At 55.4% G+C, this 17835-nt stretch overlaps 8 protein-coding genes and 1 non-coding gene across 9 annotated transcripts; 5 read left to right on the top strand and 4 right to left on the bottom strand.

The window, feature by feature from the left end:
- Positions 1 to 930: 930 nt before the first annotated feature.
- Positions 931 to 2695, top strand: ACRALDRAFT_2105660 (uncharacterized protein; the record flags this gene model as incomplete). The annotated part of the gene is made up of 3 exons (XM_071023260.1): positions 931 to 1054; positions 1202 to 1597; positions 1776 to 2695. 3 exons carry the CDS (start codon positions 931 to 933, stop codon positions 2693 to 2695), a joined length of 1440 nt encoding a protein of 479 aa, XP_070875084.1.
- Positions 2696 to 3307: 612 nt separating this feature from the next.
- On the top strand, positions 3308 to 5077 carry ACRALDRAFT_210815 (uncharacterized protein; the record flags this gene model as incomplete). The annotated part of the gene is made up of 1 exon (XM_071023364.1): positions 3308 to 5077. The coding sequence occupies one exon, from the start codon at positions 3308 to 3310 to the stop codon at positions 5075 to 5077; it is 1770 nt and encodes a 589-aa protein (XP_070875083.1).
- A 654-nt stretch (positions 5078 to 5731) lies between these two features.
- On the bottom strand, positions 5732 to 6432 carry ACRALDRAFT_1070796 (uncharacterized protein; the record flags this gene model as incomplete). The annotated part of the gene is made up of 2 exons (XM_071017799.1): positions 5732 to 6310; positions 6376 to 6432. 2 exons carry the CDS (start codon positions 6430 to 6432, stop codon positions 5732 to 5734), a joined length of 636 nt encoding a protein of 211 aa, XP_070875082.1.
- A 2181-nt stretch (positions 6433 to 8613) lies between these two features.
- Positions 8614 to 8685, bottom strand: ACRALDRAFT_t146. Its single transcript has one exon. It is a non-coding gene; the product is annotated as a tRNA-Thr (tRNA).
- A 646-nt stretch (positions 8686 to 9331) lies between these two features.
- Positions 9332 to 10040, bottom strand: ACRALDRAFT_2059297 (uncharacterized protein). Its single transcript, XM_071021874.1, has one exon. The coding sequence runs from the start codon at positions 9948 to 9950 to the stop codon at positions 9543 to 9545; it is 408 nt and encodes a 135-aa protein (XP_070875081.1). The 5' UTR covers positions 9951 to 10040; the 3' UTR covers positions 9332 to 9542.
- Positions 10041 to 10142: 102 nt separating this feature from the next.
- On the top strand, positions 10143 to 10581 carry ACRALDRAFT_210817 (uncharacterized protein; the record flags this gene model as incomplete). The annotated part of the gene is made up of 5 exons (XM_071023365.1): positions 10143 to 10187; positions 10214 to 10361; positions 10427 to 10443; positions 10482 to 10518; positions 10562 to 10581. The coding sequence occupies 5 exons, from the start codon at positions 10143 to 10145 to the stop codon at positions 10579 to 10581; spliced, it is 267 nt and encodes an 88-aa protein (XP_070875080.1).
- Positions 10582 to 11930: 1349 nt separating this feature from the next.
- ACRALDRAFT_1063970 (uncharacterized protein) lies at positions 11931 to 13372 on the top strand. Its single transcript, XM_071016886.1, has 2 exons — positions 11931 to 12230; positions 12352 to 13372. The coding sequence occupies exons 1-2, from the start codon at positions 12140 to 12142 to the stop codon at positions 12801 to 12803; spliced, it is 543 nt and encodes a 180-aa protein (XP_070875079.1). The 5' UTR covers positions 11931 to 12139; the 3' UTR covers positions 12804 to 13372.
- A 1016-nt stretch (positions 13373 to 14388) lies between these two features.
- On the top strand, positions 14389 to 16653 carry ACRALDRAFT_1063972 (uncharacterized protein). Its single transcript, XM_071016887.1, has one exon. It carries the CDS (start codon positions 14829 to 14831, stop codon positions 16074 to 16076), a length of 1248 nt encoding a protein of 415 aa, XP_070875078.1. The 5' UTR covers positions 14389 to 14828; the 3' UTR covers positions 16077 to 16653.
- On the bottom strand, positions 16392 to 17818 carry ACRALDRAFT_2103850 (glycoside hydrolase family 18 protein; the record flags this gene model as incomplete). Its single annotated transcript, XM_071023155.1, has 4 exons — positions 16392 to 17172; positions 17244 to 17271; positions 17345 to 17631; positions 17715 to 17818. The coding sequence occupies 4 exons, from the start codon at positions 17816 to 17818 to the stop codon at positions 16392 to 16394; spliced, it is 1200 nt and encodes a 399-aa protein (XP_070875077.1).
- Between the last annotated feature and the right edge of the window lie 17 nt (positions 17819 to 17835).

Raw genomic sequence — 17835 nt, 5'->3', positions numbered from 1 at the left:
CGTGCGAGGCGGTGGCTTCTCAATCGGCAGTTGTAGGGTTGGTAGATCGATAAAAATTTGGTGAGTAGATGAGACTCTTAATTGCCGCATGTAGCATTTTGACGATGCAACAGATTGATTCAATTGAACGAACAGAATCGAGAATCGTACTTCGTAGTCAGTCCCATCGAAACTGAAGCTGGCTGTCGATGTTCCAGCTGTGGATACATGTATCAATTTGCTGATCGGAGCCATAGTTATTCCGCTCTCGTAGACGCTAAGATGGTTTCCTTTTTCCTTTTCCCTTTTTCCTTTTTTGTTGGTTCCTCCTCTCTCGGCCGGCACCGGCAGGTAGCAGCAGTCCGCCACCTAAGACGGGACGGACGGAGAAGAGGCCCGTCGCCTCCCGCATCATGAAAGGTACAAAGTAAGTTCTGATTTGTCTTCACACCCATGATGAGCAAGTTGAGTGGTGTTGCGAGGTGGAAAATAAAGAGCGGTGAGTCCGAAGACAATTCCATCCGTTCGGTGGCAAATCGTTCGCAGTGCTCGAGCCGGGAACGTCGCAGTGTTCTTGGCAAACGGCAAAAAGGAATGACACCTTTCATAACGACGTACAAAGCAATAGATTGACCTTGTGCGTTGCACATGGTTTTCATTAGCAAACATCTCCACTCGGACCCGTCCGCGGATCCGAAGATGGTTGTCATCCGCCTGTAATCGCGTGTAAGTTGGGTTCCACACTTGGAAATTCGCCCGGAGAAATTCCCAAAGGGGCGGAACCGCGGCAACGTGCCTTAATAATTAGCCTCTTCCCGTTCCTCAACGCCTTGGGAATAAAATTTCCATTTCTTCTCTTCTCAACTCTTTACAAGTTAGCCCTGATCGCTCTACCGGACTACCCGCCAAGGACAAGCCCGAGCACCCCAAGACATCAACTCCGCCCTGCACATGACCTACGACAGCTACAATGCAGAGGACAGCTGCCTAAAAAACCGCCCGCGTTGGCCTGGGCAGGCCTATGACGACGACGACGACAGCGTCCCGTCGGCCGGCCCGCTCGAGGACGTCTCGGGTATGGCCGGCCGGGACGCCCGCCAACCGCAGGACTCGGAGAAGACGTTGGTGCTCGACAATGGAGTTTTCCCAGGACCAGCAGGAGGGGAAGGAGAGGGAGAAAGAGAAAAAGAAGGAAGAAGAGAAGGACAAAGAGGAGTGGAAGGAGAAGGAGAAAGAGAAAGAGAACGAGGAGGAGATGGGGGAGACGGAGGAGAAAGTGGCCCAGAAACGACACCGCTGGCCAGAGTCGAAACAAACCTCGACTTCCCCGAGGGAGGGCTGTCGGCGTGGCTGGTCGTCTTCGGATCCTTCTGTGCGATGCTTTCCGTTTTCGGTCTCATCAACACGGCGGCCGTCTTCGAATCGTACTTCTCGACCAACCAATTGTCCGAGTATTCGTCGTCGGAGATTGGCTGGATCTTCAGCCTGTACCTGTTCATCGTCTTCTTCGTGGGCATCCAGGTCGGACCCATCTTCGACAAGTACGGGCCGCGCATTGTCGTGCCGCTGGGTGGCTTGCTCATCTCGGCCAGTCTGCTCATTTTGAGTGTTTGCGACGGTAGGTTACCTATCCTGGTAGTCGGAAGGGAGAGCGAGAAAAGAAAGTGGGCGGGAGGAAAGTCTCACGTAGAAGTGCGACGGGAGGAAAGAGGGTTGGCTGGAGTAGCGGAAAAGTTGATGTCTGGGAACCATGAGATTTGTCCATGTTTGCTAAGTTTGAATCGTTGCACCACCAGAATACTACCAGATTATCCTATCCTACGCTGTCGTAGGAGGATTGGGCGGCGCGCTCCTGAACTCGCCCGCGTACGGAGCCATTGCGCACTTTTTCGACGCCCGACGCGGCTTCGCCACGGGCATCGCCGCCACGGCCGGCGGCATCGGCGGCATCGTCTTCCCCATCCTGCTGCAGCGGCTGCTGCCGACCCTGGGCTTCGGGTGGACGGCGCGGATCCTGGGCTTCATCCTCCTGGGTCTCGGGGTGCCGGCGACGGTGCTCATCCGTACCCGTCTGCCGCCCCGGGACACCATCGCGTCGGTCTGGCCGGATCTGACCATGTTCCGGGACGCCAAGTTTACGCTGTCGGCGGTGGGCATCTTCTTCATGGAATGGGGCCTGTTCGTGCCCCTGACGTTTATCGTCTCGTACGCCGCGCGCTTCGAGGACGACCCGACCGACTCGTACACGCTCCTGTCGCTGCTCAACGCCGGGTCGGTCATTGGTCGGTTCCTGCCCGGCTTCGTCGCGGATAAGCTGGGGAGGTTCAACGTCATCCTCGCCACCATCGCGCTGTGCGTCGCCACCGTCTTTGGCCTCTGGCTGCCGGCGGGCGATTCCAAGCCCATGCTCATCGCCTTTGCGGTGCTGTTTGGCTTCGCGAGCGGCAGTAACCTGGGACTCACGCCCGTGTGTCTCGGCCAGCTCTGTGACCCCCGGGACTACGCGCGGTTCCTCTCGACGGGGCTGATGGTGGCCAGCTTCGGCACACTCACTAGTCTGCCCATCGCCGGGGCCATTCTCGAAGCAGGGAATCACAGCGACACCGGCTGGATGGCCCTCATCGTGTTTGCTGGTCTTTCGTACGTTCTCGCGCTAGGGTTCTTCCTTGCAGCGAGGGTATTGGCCGTCGGTTGGAGCGTGAAGAAGATATTCTAATAGACTGGTTGTTGGGTTCCACCGAGGTTAGACTGGTTTTTTGTATGTTTATGGGAAATGTTTCGGGTTCTGCACATTCGAGGAAGGGAAAATAAAGGGAATAACCGGCGAGGAAGGTTTTCAGATGAGAAAAGTCCGCCTACCCCATGTATATATAATCTTCTGGGTGATGATCATGGTCTCAGCCTGGTTGCGCAGGCATCTTCCGCCAAAAGCGACGGCGGAGAGAGATTATATCCAAAGCACAAAGTAAATAGACAAAGAAGCAACTTCTTAATATTTGGTAAAGAATCGTGGAAAGTGGTTCATTCATCGAACAGAGGCAATGGCATCTCAGAACCTCACTCAATGCGTTGTACGGAGCTGCATTCCAAGAAGCTCAGCCATGGTAGGTGGAGTACTTCGTACTCCTACCTACGAAATACTGCTTATCTTATCTTTGGCGGGGGAGGGGCAGAGCGACCGAAATTTCATCGCAGGTACGTACTGTATTTCGCACTATGCTTATACTGTGTGCGTACCCCGCCAAAAAGAAACGATCCCCTTTCGACGTCCGCCATGATATGATAGTAAACTCGTCTTGACGCATGCCTATTCCTGTCCTCCTACATAATGGCAGAATCAGAAGTCATTTCCGCACCGCCAGTACTCTCGACACCGGCCGAACACATCTTCGAAGACCCGACCCCAATAGCAGTAGAGCCGGCCGGCCAATTCCCACCACGAACCGACGATGAACTTCATGCCATCTACGAGATCCGCCGCACCGCGCGCGAGATCAAGGAGGGAGGCTGGAGCCGTATTGGCCTTCAATTTCCAGACCATATGCTGCGCGATGCCGGATGGGTAGTTGAAGCCTTGAGCAGGGCCCTCGCCCAGGAAAACCCCCCTTCTACTCTCAAGTCGCTCGAGGGCAAAGGAGGCACGGAAACGAATGGTCCGACCGAGTCAACACCACCACGGCCGGAAAATGCGCAACAGCCGACCAACGAGCGCATCTACATCCTAGCAGACACCTCCTACAGCGCCTGCTGTGTCGACGAAATCGCCGCCGAACACGCCGATGCCCAGGTTGTCGTGCACTACGGCCGTGCCTGCCTCTCCCCGACCTCCCGCCTTCCCGTCATCCATGTCTTCACCCAACAGATCCTCGACCTCGACGCTGCCGCCGCCGCCTTTGAGACCCAATTCCCCGACCCCGACGCCGCCAAAGTGGTCCTCATGGCCGACATCACCTACCAAGACCACGTCGAGCCGCTGACTTCACGCCTGCACTCCAAGGGCTACCGACACGTCCTACGCACCGTTGTCGTGCACAACCCAGCTGGTGTCATTCCCAACCGGAGACTAGCGGCCCCCGTCGAAGACGAATCCAGTCCCAAACTAGACGACGACGTCGATCTCACCGGATACTCCCTCTTCCACATCGCCGCGCCCCCTCCCGCCCTCCTCCTCGCCCTGCACAGCCGCTTCGCCTCTCTCCACGTCCTCCCTACCACACCAACCGCCACAACCACCTCGCTCCCACCACGCATCGAAGACCCCACCGCCATGACCGCCGCCCTGCTGCGCCGCCGCTTCGCCCGCGTCCTGACCCTCGCCAGCGCCGGCGTGGTAGGAATCCTGGTCAACACCCTCAGCGTCGCCAACTACCTCCCGACCATCGACCTGCTGCGCCGCCGCATCGCCGACGCCGGCAAGAAGAGCTACACCGTCGTCGTCGGCAAGCTGAACCCGGCCAAGCTGGCCAACTTTGCCGAGATTGACGGCTGGGTCGTGGTCGGGTGCTGGGAGAGCGGCCTGGTTGAGGAAGACGCCGGATTCTACCGTCCCGTCATCACCCCGTTCGAGCTCGAGGTCGCCTTGCGGCCCGAGAGCGAGCGCTTGTGGGGGCTGGAGTGGTGGGGTGGGATCGAGAAGATGGAGCAACTACAGCTACAGGATGCCAACCAGGATGCCAACGAGGAGGCGAAGGAAGACGAGGGGTTGGAAGCGGAGGTGGATGACGGCGGCGTCGAAGGGGAAGAATCGGCGCCGCCCGAGTTCGACTTGCGGACCGGCAAGCTTGTCAGCCATAGCCGTCCGATGAGGGTTGTGGCCGACGGACACACGAAAAAGAAAACCGGCAGCCAAAGCGGAGGAGACGCGGACGCATCGGTGTCTGCAAGGGAATCAAGTGCGCTGGTCAAGACGGCTGCGGCAGGGGAGGTGGCCACCATCAACGGCGTGGTGAGCCCCGGGGCCGATTTCCTGCGGTCGCGACGGACGTGGCAGGGTCTCGGCACGGACTTTGACGGCGACGAGAGGAGTACAGTGGTTGAAGAAGGGCGAAGCGGCGTGGCGAGGGGATACACAGTAGGAGAGGACGGCAGCCGAACATAGACTGGGGAAGGCCGTGGAAACGAACACCAGGGGTTAATATATACATATATACACTTTCTGGCGGACCTGGGCAAGGTCATTCGATACTTCGTAGAACTCGAAACCTCCCATGGCCCTGGTGCTCGTTGCATGTTCATTTCAAAGACACCCTTTTCCTCGGCGCTGGCTTATAGAAGATGCGATAACCCAAAAATTGCTCCAAGATACCCGCTGGGACTCCAATGATTATTCTCTTCTTTCTCTGTTCCCCTAGTCTGCAGGAAAAGGGAGCATAAAGGTAGAAGCAAAACGTCAGCTCGTATTAAGCGAAAGTCGTCATCAGGGCGTGCCTTGACATTGGCTATGAAAGCCATCGATGTGTATGACCGGAGAGCCGCCGTCAAAGAAGCTTGGCCAAAAGGACCAACTAGCAAAATGGCGGCTTGGTCGTTAGATCGCTTGCTTGCTCGTGAGGAATAAAAGCCGATGAATGGCCATGGTATCCTAATTAAGCCACAGTTTTCCATCCAATTCAACTTGGCGAAACTATTTCAATCGTATCGGAGTTGTTCTTTCGTCGTAAATGTCGTGGATGTCGTCGTGAATGTCCTTTCTCTTCCATCTCTCCCTTGGTTTCTTTTTCTGTCCTTCCACTTTCCCAAAAAGAACAAAATATCAGACATAAACACGGCGGGAATGCGAACTGGGCCGAGATTGGTACGAGCGAGAACGACGGCTACTGCTGCGATGACGATGATGATGGCGGGAAGAGGAGCGGGCGCCATCGCGGTACGAGTTGTCATAGCGGGTATCGCGGCGGAGGCCGTCACCGCTAAACCAGGCCAGGAAGCTGGTGAAGAAGAACATGATGAGATTCATAATGGCAAAGGCCCAGCACGCCTTGAGCATGGAGCAAGGCTTGCTGGACACCCAGTCCCAGGCGCCGGTGGTGATGACGCCCAGAGAGGCGAAGTGGCGGTTCCAGTCGGCGTCGCGGGCGACGTTGTTGCAGTCGACGTTGCGGATGTGGCGCAGGGCGTAGACAGAGCCGATGAGGGCGCCGACGAAGAGGAGGTCGACGATGGCGACCCAGGTGGCGTTGGTGGAGGAGCGGTGGTAGCTGAAGAGGGTGAAGAGGGCCCAGGCCAGGGCCAGGACGGAGACGATGAAGAGGATAAGGATGTAGTCGGGGGTCAGGGCGTTGGATTCGACGTAGCCTTGGACGAACCAGGCGAGCATGCCCACCACGGGGATCTGTTTTTGGTTTTATTCGTGAGTGACGATGACTCGGCTTTGATTCTCTTATAGTCTCGACTTACCAGGGTGGTGATTTGCATGAATCGCCAAAAGACGAAGAAGATGGTGAATAGCCACATGGCGGGCAGTCTCGGGACGTTTCTGCTTTGTCTGTCGGTGGCGGGGTCCGGGTGGAAATGTGATGAAGATGGAAGTTGCGCTGGTTTTTTCTAGAAGAGGAACATTGAGCAGCTAAATGGGCGGCACGTTGCAGGAGCAGGTGGGCACGGATACTTGTAATCGAAGAAATCTGACCAATGTACGAAGTAGGTACGTTGGTTGGCTGCATGTAGGGTTTATCTGCAAGCTGGGGGAGGGGAGGTTGGTTATTTGCGTGGAAGCTATGGCCATGTCATCGTGTACGTTGTATGAAGTAGGGAATACCCTGGTCAAAAGCTACAGTCCCTATGACGTCGGATTCGTTATACGCTTCATCGTCCCGACATTGCGCAAAGTCGTGTGTACTATATTATTCTAAAATGAGGTTGAGACTTCTTGCATTGGAATCGTATATCCCACTGCTCCGTCACCCATAATCAAGGTATCAATGCCATTGTTGAGAGACTGGAACGTCGGAAAACATGTAGAAGTACATCAGCCGATGTCTATCCGTAAAAGGAGGGGCTGGGACAATGCTAGACCCTGAGACTTGGTCCGAGTTGACTGGCGTCGAAGGATCGCTCCCGCACCTTCTGCCGTTGCCGGGGCGCCCATTGTGGGTTGATAAAATCCAACCAATCAGGGCGTCTACTTGTGACTCTCCGATCCCGGGTATCTTATCAGTACTGGGCGGAACAACACCATCACCATCCGTACTTTCTACGAAGTACCTTCCACCATCTTACCTAGTCATTCTCGGGCCGAACAGTACAGAGTAGTATCTAGCGATACCCAAGATTCCTATGCTTCCTCAAGTGCTAGATTGTGGCTGAACTCGTCGGTGGAACTAGCGAGTATCGCCTCTCGGTTCCCGTCAGCGCTGCTTTAGCCGCTGCTTATGCACATAACACCGCCAAAGTTGAGATTGCGACGACCTTCGTCGTCCCAGCTCCGGTGGGCATTCCATGTCGTGTGCTGTGCACTGAAAACGAGATACACACAATAGATACCTAGATTTCGGTGGGATCGGCCGAGGCCAGCCAGCCAAGTTGATAAGGTACCGATGAAGCATCGTAGAGTACCTATGGTAGCACAGACGCACTGGTCCCAGATTTTTTCGTCTTATAAGGCTGACGTCGTGCTACATGCGAGGGTGGTGGGGATGGCGGTGACGATCATGGGCAATCTACATTACGGTGGAGTCAAATACTAAGTACCCAAGGTCACCGAACGGGCGGGCGCGTCGATACTGAACGGGTGGAACACCTCCTGCGTCGGGATAGATCGTCGCGTGGCCGCCAGGTCGGGACGCTGATAGGGTCTTCATTGTGTAAGTGCGGCCCAGGCCGAACAGTCGGACAATAGGCTGATCACCGTGCCACGATGTTTTCGCACCTCGTACGAAGTATACACCACTGCAAATCCTCTGGTGGGTCGTGATGGATGGGTGGCTTTGCCGTACGGGTGATATTAACGGTCTGACGCCTTTCCCGTCCGGCGTCCTCGGTGGCGTCGTGGCGATGGCGGGCAATCAACCAACATCGCTGGATGCGACTGTGGGGTAGAAGTGAATGGCCAGTCATACAACAACGACCAGCAACGTGCGCGAGAAACATCCCCATTCGTATGCGTCCCTTTAGACTCGTCAGATGTTTGCCTTTTTACAAGCCGTTGACGGGACCGATGGGACGGGAGATACTCGAGTTGGCAAGTACGAAGTAAGACCATGGGCACCTGTTTACGTTGCACCTATCCTCATTGTCCACACACAATACTACGAACGTCTAAAGTCGACATGGCTGTCGCTGAACGCGGCGAAGGCCAGAAGGCTCCCTCTATAGGCGGACTTTGTTGATTTAAATGGACCGTTCCTCATAAACTGGCGCCCTCCTTTTACCACGAATATTTAGTCGGACTAAGTAGAACGGTCACAATCATCATCGGCGAGTTGATATAGGGTGCGTCCCAAACCTGTGATAATTCCTGGCCGCAAAACCGCCACAAGCACTGTCATAGTGCTGCGAGTGACCCGCTGTGAAGGAACTGAAAAAGGAAACAAAAAAAAAAAAAAAAAAAAAAAAAAAAAAAACCAACCAGATGCTCGGCAAAATGAAAATGTCCCATGAGCGGACAAAAGTTTATGTCCTCATGACATTTCAACTTGCCTCGTACTGGAATCGAACCAGTGATCTCCTCATTACTAGTGAGGCGCTTTACCACTGAGCCAACGAGGCGTAGTTATTAAAACGGTCTCTATTTCGCATTCATGTGGGTTGGGGTTGAGGTTGTGTTTCGACCCACTAAGCCGAGCTAACCGGAGACGGGCAGGCGAAGACGGAAGCGCGTCGTCTTAAGCGAGGGGCAACGGGTTGGGTTGCGTTCCATCGACCGCCGGCTCCCTCCCTTTCTGTTCTGTCTGCGGTGTACGTATTGTGCTCCCAGTGGCTACTGAGACCGTGCCTTGACTACTTGTTGAGCGTACAAATCAATATGTTTAATCCAATATGCATGTTTCAATGACATGCTTGTGTAGTCGGGGATGGGCATGCTCCCTATTACTGAGAAGACGATATAAGTGACCGGCTCTGCTCCAGCCGGTAATGTCAGAAACGTTTCACGGCCTCTCACGACAGGGAGGTCCTTCTCCGGAAAGCAGATGGAGACATGTGATGCCTTTTTTACTCCATGCAGCTGGTTGTCTCGGGATTTCTTCGTCACCGTGCCCCGTGCTGTCGCTGTCTCCCTTGGACTCGGGAGGGAGCCGATCATCTCGGGACCCCACCTTTTTTTCTTTCTTTTCCGCTATGCACGGTAGGTTGTATGTTCCCTATGTTCTCTCTCGCCCGTACAGTCCAGTCCAAGTAAAGTGCGCCGAGGAGGAAGGGTCTTTGGAGCCCCACGTCTTATCACACACGTCGTCCTTTGACTTGACCGATAGTCGAACCAAACCAGGCGCTATCCAGAATTATATAAGTTCTTCGCCAAGAGCTCGGCGCAGTCTTTGTACGATGTGGTAATATCCCGGGACATAATGAACAGGGTCACGCCTAACCAGAGACATTCTTGATCCTCGCAAGCATACATACACTTGCTACACTTGCCAGCCCCAGGACACCAGACTCCCAGGACACCGGAGGCCCCCGAGCAGTTCCCGGGTCATGGCGCTGGATGGGGCGTCATGGTCCAATACTCGAGATGCAGGTCGATGCAGACCGCAATAAGGTTTCCCGGCTGTGGGCTGTCGACGAGAACCCCGTCGCTTATCATCCAAGCGCTGGTAGGCAGACCCTGGTCGTGTCCGGCCGCGACAGCGGCATCCAGACCACGGAGATGGGAGGGGTTCATGGGTGCCGAGATGGCGCAGTTGGGTGATCGCATCGCGGCCATCGACCAATATTGCGGCTCTGATAGCCAAAGCTTGAGTGAGGATCTCGCTGACTAACAGACTCGGGGGGAATCCGAAGGGTTTTTGGGTGAGCGGCTCGTGAGGCTGGTGCATATCTTGATGTCGGCGGATACAAGTGAGATGGCATGCAATACCGAGTAGACAAGGCTCAGCTCTCTGATCCAGTGAACCACCTGTACATCGTTCCATTGGGCGGCGGTGGCATTCCCTGCCGAATACATATATCCTCGAGTTCAAATATCGCCGTTCTCACGTAGTACATTGTATGTACGTCTTCTCCGCGGAATGGGTGGAATCGACAGAGAACAGGGCCAAGGCCGCCCCGCGGCAGTGCTGCGCCACCTGAATCGCCGCAGCAAAAGACCCTGGAGATTAGAGTGCATATTCAAATGTCCGGGTCGGCCGCGTCACTCTGCTTGCCGCCGAGGGAGTCCGGCAGCATGTCAGAACGAAAGGGGGTTTGGGGCGGTAACGAGATCAGTACCTACGCCAGTAGTAAGCACCGTTTTCCTGATATTTGCGTTGTAAGGGACGAAGGGACGTAGTCGGTTAGTCGATGCATCCCTGAGACGCTTACGACGATTCCGTGCGTATTCGTTTCCACACACGGCCTGCATGCGCTAGTCGCGGATCGATCCTCAGGTCTGGGAAGTACCTAATAGTATGTAGTGTACAAGTAGCAAAGGAACTCCGAGTCTGTACAGTCGTCGTAATGAAGCTGTAAGCACTTCGCCGGCTAATTAAATCTAGGTCAGGGTAGCCGCGAAGATGGGAGAAATCTCTGGAAAAGCCTGCCGCGTCGTTGTACTTCGTAGGTAGGGTAGGAATGCATTCGATGGATATGTCACGTTGGCAGCAAATCAGCGCGAGCTTTTTAGCGAGCCATCGAGAATGGATATCAGGGATCTGCAGTGTTGGTGTCGGGTTCGATGTGGAGGATTAATGGCGGTATGAAACGAGAACGCCAAAACGTGCAATGTAACCCTGCAGGCTCTGGGGGTCATGTCCGCGTGAGTGAACCCCACAGGTGAAAGCCATCACTACTACACGTGTACTACGAATACTGAAGAAACCTCTACAGCGACTATGAACGATACACGAAGTGGTGTGTATTCCATACATGCCTTATCAACCATACCCCGCGTGACTCATGTGGCTGGCGTCTCACAAGAAGTTTCCCACTTACTGGGAGGCATGACGTTCGAACATGCGTGCCGGAGGCATCGTCGCGCTGGACATTCCGCGGGAAGAGGACCGACACCGGGGAGCCAGTTGTTTCCGGGTTCGTCCCAGTAATTAGGAATTACTCTAGCGTACAACTAGCCTTCTTAATCCTGGCGGAGGTGTACGCTGTGCATTTTGTACCACGTAGTTTACTCGACGAACCGTCAATCCCCAACTTGGTCATTCGGAGCCATCGTTACGCCAGTGCTCCCTGTCCATGGTCCTCACCTCCCTCAGCCCCAAAGTGGCTGCAATCTTGCAAATGACCCTAGCTTCGACTCGCACCCCATTGGCTGCGCTAGACTGAAGTTCGAGAACTTTCATTCGCCATCGTCAAGGGACTGACCCACCCAGAAAAGCCATCAACGGCGAACGGCCAGGGTCCTGGGTCGAGAGCCCCACTCAGACCAGCGGATGGGATGCGAATGAGGTCACTTTTGCCTTGTACTCGCTAACAAGCTCGTGTGGCCGCCCTCACATAATTCAGATACTAGGGTACTTTTTGAGTACAACGTACCCACATCACCAAGCCCACCACCAGGCTTGGCTCACTTGGCTTGGATGCCTCCCTTTTTCCCAACTCATCTCCAGTAATCGAAACAGAGGATAGTGGCGCGCTATTCTTGTTCTGCATTCGTTTTGGGGCCTAATGACCATGTAAAAGAAGGTTCTGGGTGGGTACCTCTTGGAATTTCTGCTTGGTCGCCTTGTCGGCGATGCTAGTCTGTGCCGAAGCAGATCATAAGGTGTCTGGGCATTTATTTTTATTTTCCTTTTCCCAGTCACATACATAAATGAAGGGCATGCGCAATCTCCCCAATGGTAGTTACCCGCCAGCCGCTTAAATAGAAACGGTTCTCTATCTCCGCATTCCTTAAAACAACGAATCCCCTTTTCTCCATCTTCTCTTTTTCCTTTGATCTCTACATAATACCTACACCCAGTCACACTCGTTCCTATATTACTCGCGACCCCTAGGATTTCAACTACGAATACACTACGTACCGAAACCACAACAACCCCACAACAAGTACAGCATCGCCATCTATCTCTCCAACATGTTGGACCGGTTACCTCTTAGCCTTACGCAGATCCTGCTGGTCGTGGCGGCAGTCCTCAGCTTCGTCGAGCTCGCCCTGACCGCTGCAGGTACGTACAGGGCATAAGACCCACCACCCCCAGCCCGGCGCGTTCACCACGCCCAGTTTTATTTTCCATCGCAGTGAACTTTGGTCGCGCTAACACGGTCTGCGTGCGCCTCGTTTTCTAGCTGCCGATGGTTTTGGTCGCTGGTCTCCCAATGAAGTCAACTTTATGGTCTTCAACTCGGTCTGGTCGCTACTCGTGGTCGCGTATCTCGGCCTGACCCCGATCTACTTTGCGCAACTGTTCCACCAGTTCGCGTCGCTCGCCCTCCTCGCAGTCACCACCCTCTTCTGGTTCGCCGGAGCCATCGCCTACGCCGCCCTCGTCGGCCCCGCTAGGTGTAGCGGTTTCAACCTGTGCCGGGTCGCCCAGGCCGGTGTCGCATTCGGCTTCTTCATCTGGATCGTCTTCACTGCGCTCCTGGTATTCGATGTCCTCGCTTTCCTGCGGTCGCGCAACGGCGGCAGCACCACCGCCAGCCCCACGGCCACGCAGCCCCAGATGGGCTCCACAGCGCCTGCGCCTGCGACTTCCGAGGCCCCTTCTGCTCCCGCCAACACATACGCCGGTGTGTAAGCTTGGGCGTCGCTTCGGACTCGATGGGGAGAAGAAATAAAGGGACGGAGAGGGCCGGGATACGATCGCACGGGTTGTCTATCTTCCAATCTGACGTATTCCGACTCGTCTGCAATGATGGAGTGCGGAGGCGGGGGTGCGAAATGGACACGGCCCTTACGAGGGCTGTCGGTCGCGGTGAATGCCACCGTGCGTTACGGGGACTTACGGCTGGATAAAGGCAAGAGCCAGAAGGAATGTTGTTGAAATACGGTTCTGCATGACGCATACCGAGGAGATACCCTTTGCTATTTTTCTTTTTCTATTCATTTTTTTTTTCCTATGATATCTTGTGGGGCTGCGGTTCCCGTGGTGGTTGGGCGGGGTTGGGCTGCTAATGGGAGATGGGTTTGTTGGAGTTCATCTCGGCATCGTTACACGCACGCTTCGGTTGCAGATGCGGAATCAGTCGGCTATTACAAGATAGCAATGTCTTCAGTGTCAAGATTTGCGCGTCTTGTTAATATGATAGCTGAGACAAGACGAAGATGCAGAAGAATAATGGGACGCACTGAATTTACTCTTCCATCATGAAGCACCCGTCGAATAATCGATACCTTGAAAGTATCGCACTGACTAGGTAGTTTTAAGTATATCCTTGTGGTGTCGGAGGCTTCTCAACGAAACTGTCCGTCTGATCTTTCACAGTTGAAAGGTTAGAGACCACAGCTTTCGCAATCCGCTGGAGGATTGAACGGTGATTGACTCTATACCCGCACTAGCTTCCCGTCCCGGGTTTTATGGCACGTGCATAGAAACACGAATGAGTATCGGCACTCCGTGTCCGGTACTCCGTGTCTCCCGGAGCTCCCTCAGAGCGCCGCCCTATAGGTCGATGCGTTACCTAGCTGCACTTTACGTTATAGGTACTCGTACAAGCACACTATTGTACCTACCTGTATGTACGAATATGTTATTATCACTGTTGGATCTTGAGCAGTGACGCGGAGACATGAATTCGGAAAGAAACAAGTACTCTTGGTTGCTCCTCGGCTTTGGCGTCTGTTTGTTGGAGGTTTGATGTGAAGCCGACCGAGGCAGGACCTTCTAGTCAGCTCATCGACGAATCGTAAGCTTAGAATGCAGCACGGTGCATCCCTAGCACGGATCCACTAGCCAGCTCCTGGAGATGTAGAGGTACCTGCAGTAAAGTGCGTTATACATCGGCACTTCTGTCCCTTGCTGTCTTTCCTGTAATTACCCATCTCCCACCGTTCTACGCAATGTTGTGTCCCGCACTCTAAGCTCGACACTTCATCTTTCCCATATCGTACTTCGTACTTGTCATAGTCGAGGTACTTCTACACACATTCACGGACATCTACATACTTCGTATGCGTAGTAAATACCATGTGCAGCGTCATCGGCCAGTGTATGGTACCCCGCTCGCTCTCCGTTTCTTGACCTCCTTTAAAAGCGTCCTCGTTTGTCTCCTCCCCACGTGTCTCTAAAGACCGCCGTCCATTCGTACGAGTCGGAACAAAATCCCCAGGCCGCCCTGCTTCCATCTCCACACTTTCGAGAACTAGACATGTGCCGCCACATGCTTCCCTTGCCGTGTCTTGAACGTTTCTCCGGGCGGATGTCATGTCGTGAACACGACCGGCCATGGCATCCCCAATCCAAGCGGGGACCTGCCTCTTTGGAAGCTTGGAATCGAGTCGAGAATGACCATTGGAATACTCCATGCAGGCACGTTTTCCATGAGGATTCCACTTGGACCCGCCAACTCACTGCTGCGAAGGAATAACATGACCATTTGCCCCCTTGCACGTTGACGCCGACCTCCTGCTTATTACGAACTAACTCGAACTACATAAGCACGGGTCGTTACTCTGTTTGTGCCTCGTGTTTGGCCCCTCGCGCTCCTCAATCTCTCCTCTCTTCTCCCGTGCTCTTTTCACAACCTACCTGGACCTCGTCCTCGCGTCAGTTGACACTCAATTGAATCTGGCTTGAAGCGGATTTCAAGAGGACAGAGAAACCATGCACATCAAGACCGCCGTCGTCTCGGGCCTCGCCGTCGCCGTCCAGGTGAGCGCGAAGGCGTCCTGCAAGGCCAGGTTCGACTACACCTCCATCGAGCACATTGAGGTCGGCGTGCGTCCTTACTGGCTCATCGACGAGATGAAGGACAGCCCCCTGAAGGAACAGCTCCGGGAATGCGCCAGCATTGACGAGTTCAAGGCCAGCCCCTGGAACCTCGGCCACCGCGGCGGCGCCACGCTCTTCATCCCCGAGCACTCGCTCGAGTCCAACCTGGCCGGCGCGCGCATGGGCTCCGGCGCGCTCGAGTGCGACGTCGCCTTCACCAAGGACCGCGAGCTCGTCTGCCGCCACTCCCAGTGCGACCTCCACTACACCACCGACATTGTCACCCGCCCCGAGCTCAACGCCAAGTGCACGGTCCCGTTCCAGCCCGCGTCGGACGGCCGGCCGGCCCAGGCCAAGTGCTGCACCTCGGACATCACCGTTGACGAGTTCAAGACGCTCTGCGCCCGCATGGAGGGCGCCAACAACCAGGCCACCACCCCGGAGGAGTACCTCCTCGGCACCCCCAGCTGGCGGACCGAGCTCTACGGCACATGCGGCAAGGTGCTGACCCACAAGGAGCACATCCAGCTGACCGACGAGCTGGGCCTCATCTTCGCCCCCGAGCTCAAGACGCCCGAGGTCGAGATGCCCTTCGAGGGCGACTACACCCAGGAGGACTACGCGCAGCAGATCGCCGACGACTACCGGGAGCTCGGCATCGACCCGTCGCGCGTCTTCCTCCAGTCCTTCCTCTACGACGACGTGCTCTACTGGGTGCAGAACGACCCCGACTTTGGCCCGCAGGCCGTCTTCCTCGATTCGGTGGGCGAGACGGCCGAGACCATGCCGGCCGCCATCGCCAACCTGACCAGCTACGTCGCCGACGGCGTCAACATTGTCGCGCCGCCCCTCTTCTACCTCGTCACCGTCGGCGAGGACGGCACCATCGTGCCCAGCGAATACGCCATCCAGGCCAAGGCGCTTGGCCTGGACATCATCGCCTGGTCCCTGGAGCGCAGCGGCATCATCGGCGCGACCGGCGGTGGCTACTATTTCAGCACCATCTCCGACGTGATTACCCGCGACGGCGACGTCTTTGAGCTGCTGCATGTCCTTGCCCAGGACGTCGGCATTATTGGCATCTTCACAGATTGGAGTGCCACTGTTACTTATTACGCCAACTGCTTCGGCTTGGCCTAGGTGGGAAATGTATAGAAGCCAAGTTTTGAAGAAAGAGACTGCACGGGTTACGGGTTTAGCGGGCATGTAATGTGTATTTATTTATATAGAGAGACAAAGTGGGAAGGGCGAAGAGGAGAGTACAGTCGACGTTAGCGAGGAGTAATGGGATGCGATGGTAGACAAGCGAATTGAAAATCCGTCATGGCATTGGGATTAGTTTTGAGCGACGGAGCCAAAGTCGTGTCATGATGCTGTTCTCCTGATGAGACAGATTGTATACATCTGATCATGGAACGCCTGCCACTCATCTAGGCCAAAGAGCGAGCCTTAACTTCACAACTCATCATTCATCCGTACCATCCTCCTCTCCCTCGTCCGTTCCCTCTCTATCCTCAGGCCCCTGTTGACCGCTCGTAGGTGTTCGAATCTAGGAGCATCCTCACCCAGACCCCACGCAAAAACGCCACCGAGAGCCTTCTCGATGACTATCAGGGAAAACTTGCGAAGGATAGCAAGAGGTGTGTCAAAGGTCCACCAACGACGTTCCTCCTCATCCCAGTAGTAATATCCCCCCTCGCGCTCGTCGTACTTCCCCTCGCTCAGCGCGCGGGCGAACGAAGCAGCCTCGGCTTCAGGAACGGGATCGTGCCAGCTGAAGCCGCCGGCCCGGCCCAGATCGGCACCCGTCACGGGATCCTCGAGGAGCAGGGTGGGACAACCGACGGTGTTCTCCGGGTCGGGGCACGGACCGGTCCTGAACCACTTGGCGTAAAAGGCGAAGCCCAGGTTGAGCTTGTCGGGGGAGACGCCCCGTTCGAGATAGGCGTCGATGGCGGCCAGGGAGTTGGCGACGCCGGTGTGGTGCTTGGTCACGTTGTCGCGGCGGTTCATGAGGTCGTAGGTCATGACGTTGAGAAAGTCGAGTTGGGCGGCGATGCGCGGCGTTGTCGAGGCGGTGAAAGCGATGAGGTCGCGCGGTAGGCCGGGGACGGCTGCCGAGATGAGCTTTGAGGGGCCGAGGGCCCGTCGGAGGGATTCGAGGAGAAGGGGGTAGGCTTCGATTTGCCATTCCTTTTCAGAATTGGGGACTCGTTTGTAGTCTTCGCCGTTGCCCCTGATGGTCGAGTTAGCTAGGTCTTGTCGAGTGTCTGGATGCCCCTGACATCGAGTTCCCGACTGACGTACCCCGGGTATTCCCAGTCAATATCAACACCTGTTGGGCCAGCCTCGGTTCGCATGGTAAGTCATTGCCGTCTCGTCTTGCCGCTCTCGCACGAGAAACTGACCATCTGCACCTGTAGCCTGGACCATGGCTGCCACGTTTCGGATCCATCGCTCTCTGGAATCAACGGTTGCCGTAGCCTCTTCAAAGCCGGCTGTGTCGCCCCATCCACCGATGGCGACCATGATTTTGGTGCCGGGGAGGAACTGGGACCGGGCCTTCTCCACGGTAGTGAACAGTGGCCATTCAGAAGGGGCATGGTCCGCATTGAAGGTGCTGGAGCGCATGAAAGCGAGGGCGACATGCGTCACTTTAGATAGGAGGTCTTGGTTCGGCACGACATTGTGTTGACTCGCATCGTCTTAGTTGTTACAGTACCATTCCATGGTCATTCCCATGGCTAGGCCGGGGAAATGAGGCCGCGAGGCACTTACCCAGTCAGATACATGATGCATCTCCTGGACGAGGTGGCAGCGTTGGTAGGGGCCAATATGGTAGCCCATAGCAAGACGGTTGAGAGGAACAAACGAATCTCCATGGCTGGAATGTTCAGTT

This window comes from Sodiomyces alcalophilus, assembly GCF_042370955.1.
Source record: "Sodiomyces alcalophilus JCM 7366 unplaced genomic scaffold ACRALscaffold_4, whole genome shotgun sequence".
NCBI lineage: Eukaryota > Fungi > Ascomycota > Sordariomycetes > Glomerellales > Plectosphaerellaceae > Sodiomyces > Sodiomyces alcalophilus.
This window is presented reverse-complemented; position numbering and strand designations above follow the sequence as displayed.

What these genes read in the sequence shown, in the direction of transcription:
- ACRALDRAFT_1063970 (XM_071016886.1), top strand. Translation starts at nt 12,140, where the DNA reads ATGTTGGACCGGTTACCTCTTAGCCTTACGCAGATCCTGCTGGTCGTG. An exon ending in GCTCGCCCTGACCGCTGCAG is followed by an intron (nt 12,231 to 12,351) that starts GTACGTACAGGG and finishes CTCGTTTTCTAG; the next exon opens with CTGCCGATGGTTTTGGTCGC.
- ACRALDRAFT_2059297 (XM_071021874.1), bottom strand. Translation starts at nt 9,950, where the DNA reads ATGCACCAGCCTCACGAGCCGCTCACCCAAAAACCCTTCGGATTCCCC.
- ACRALDRAFT_1063972 (XM_071016887.1), top strand. Translation starts at nt 14,829, where the DNA reads ATGCACATCAAGACCGCCGTCGTCTCGGGCCTCGCCGTCGCCGTCCAG.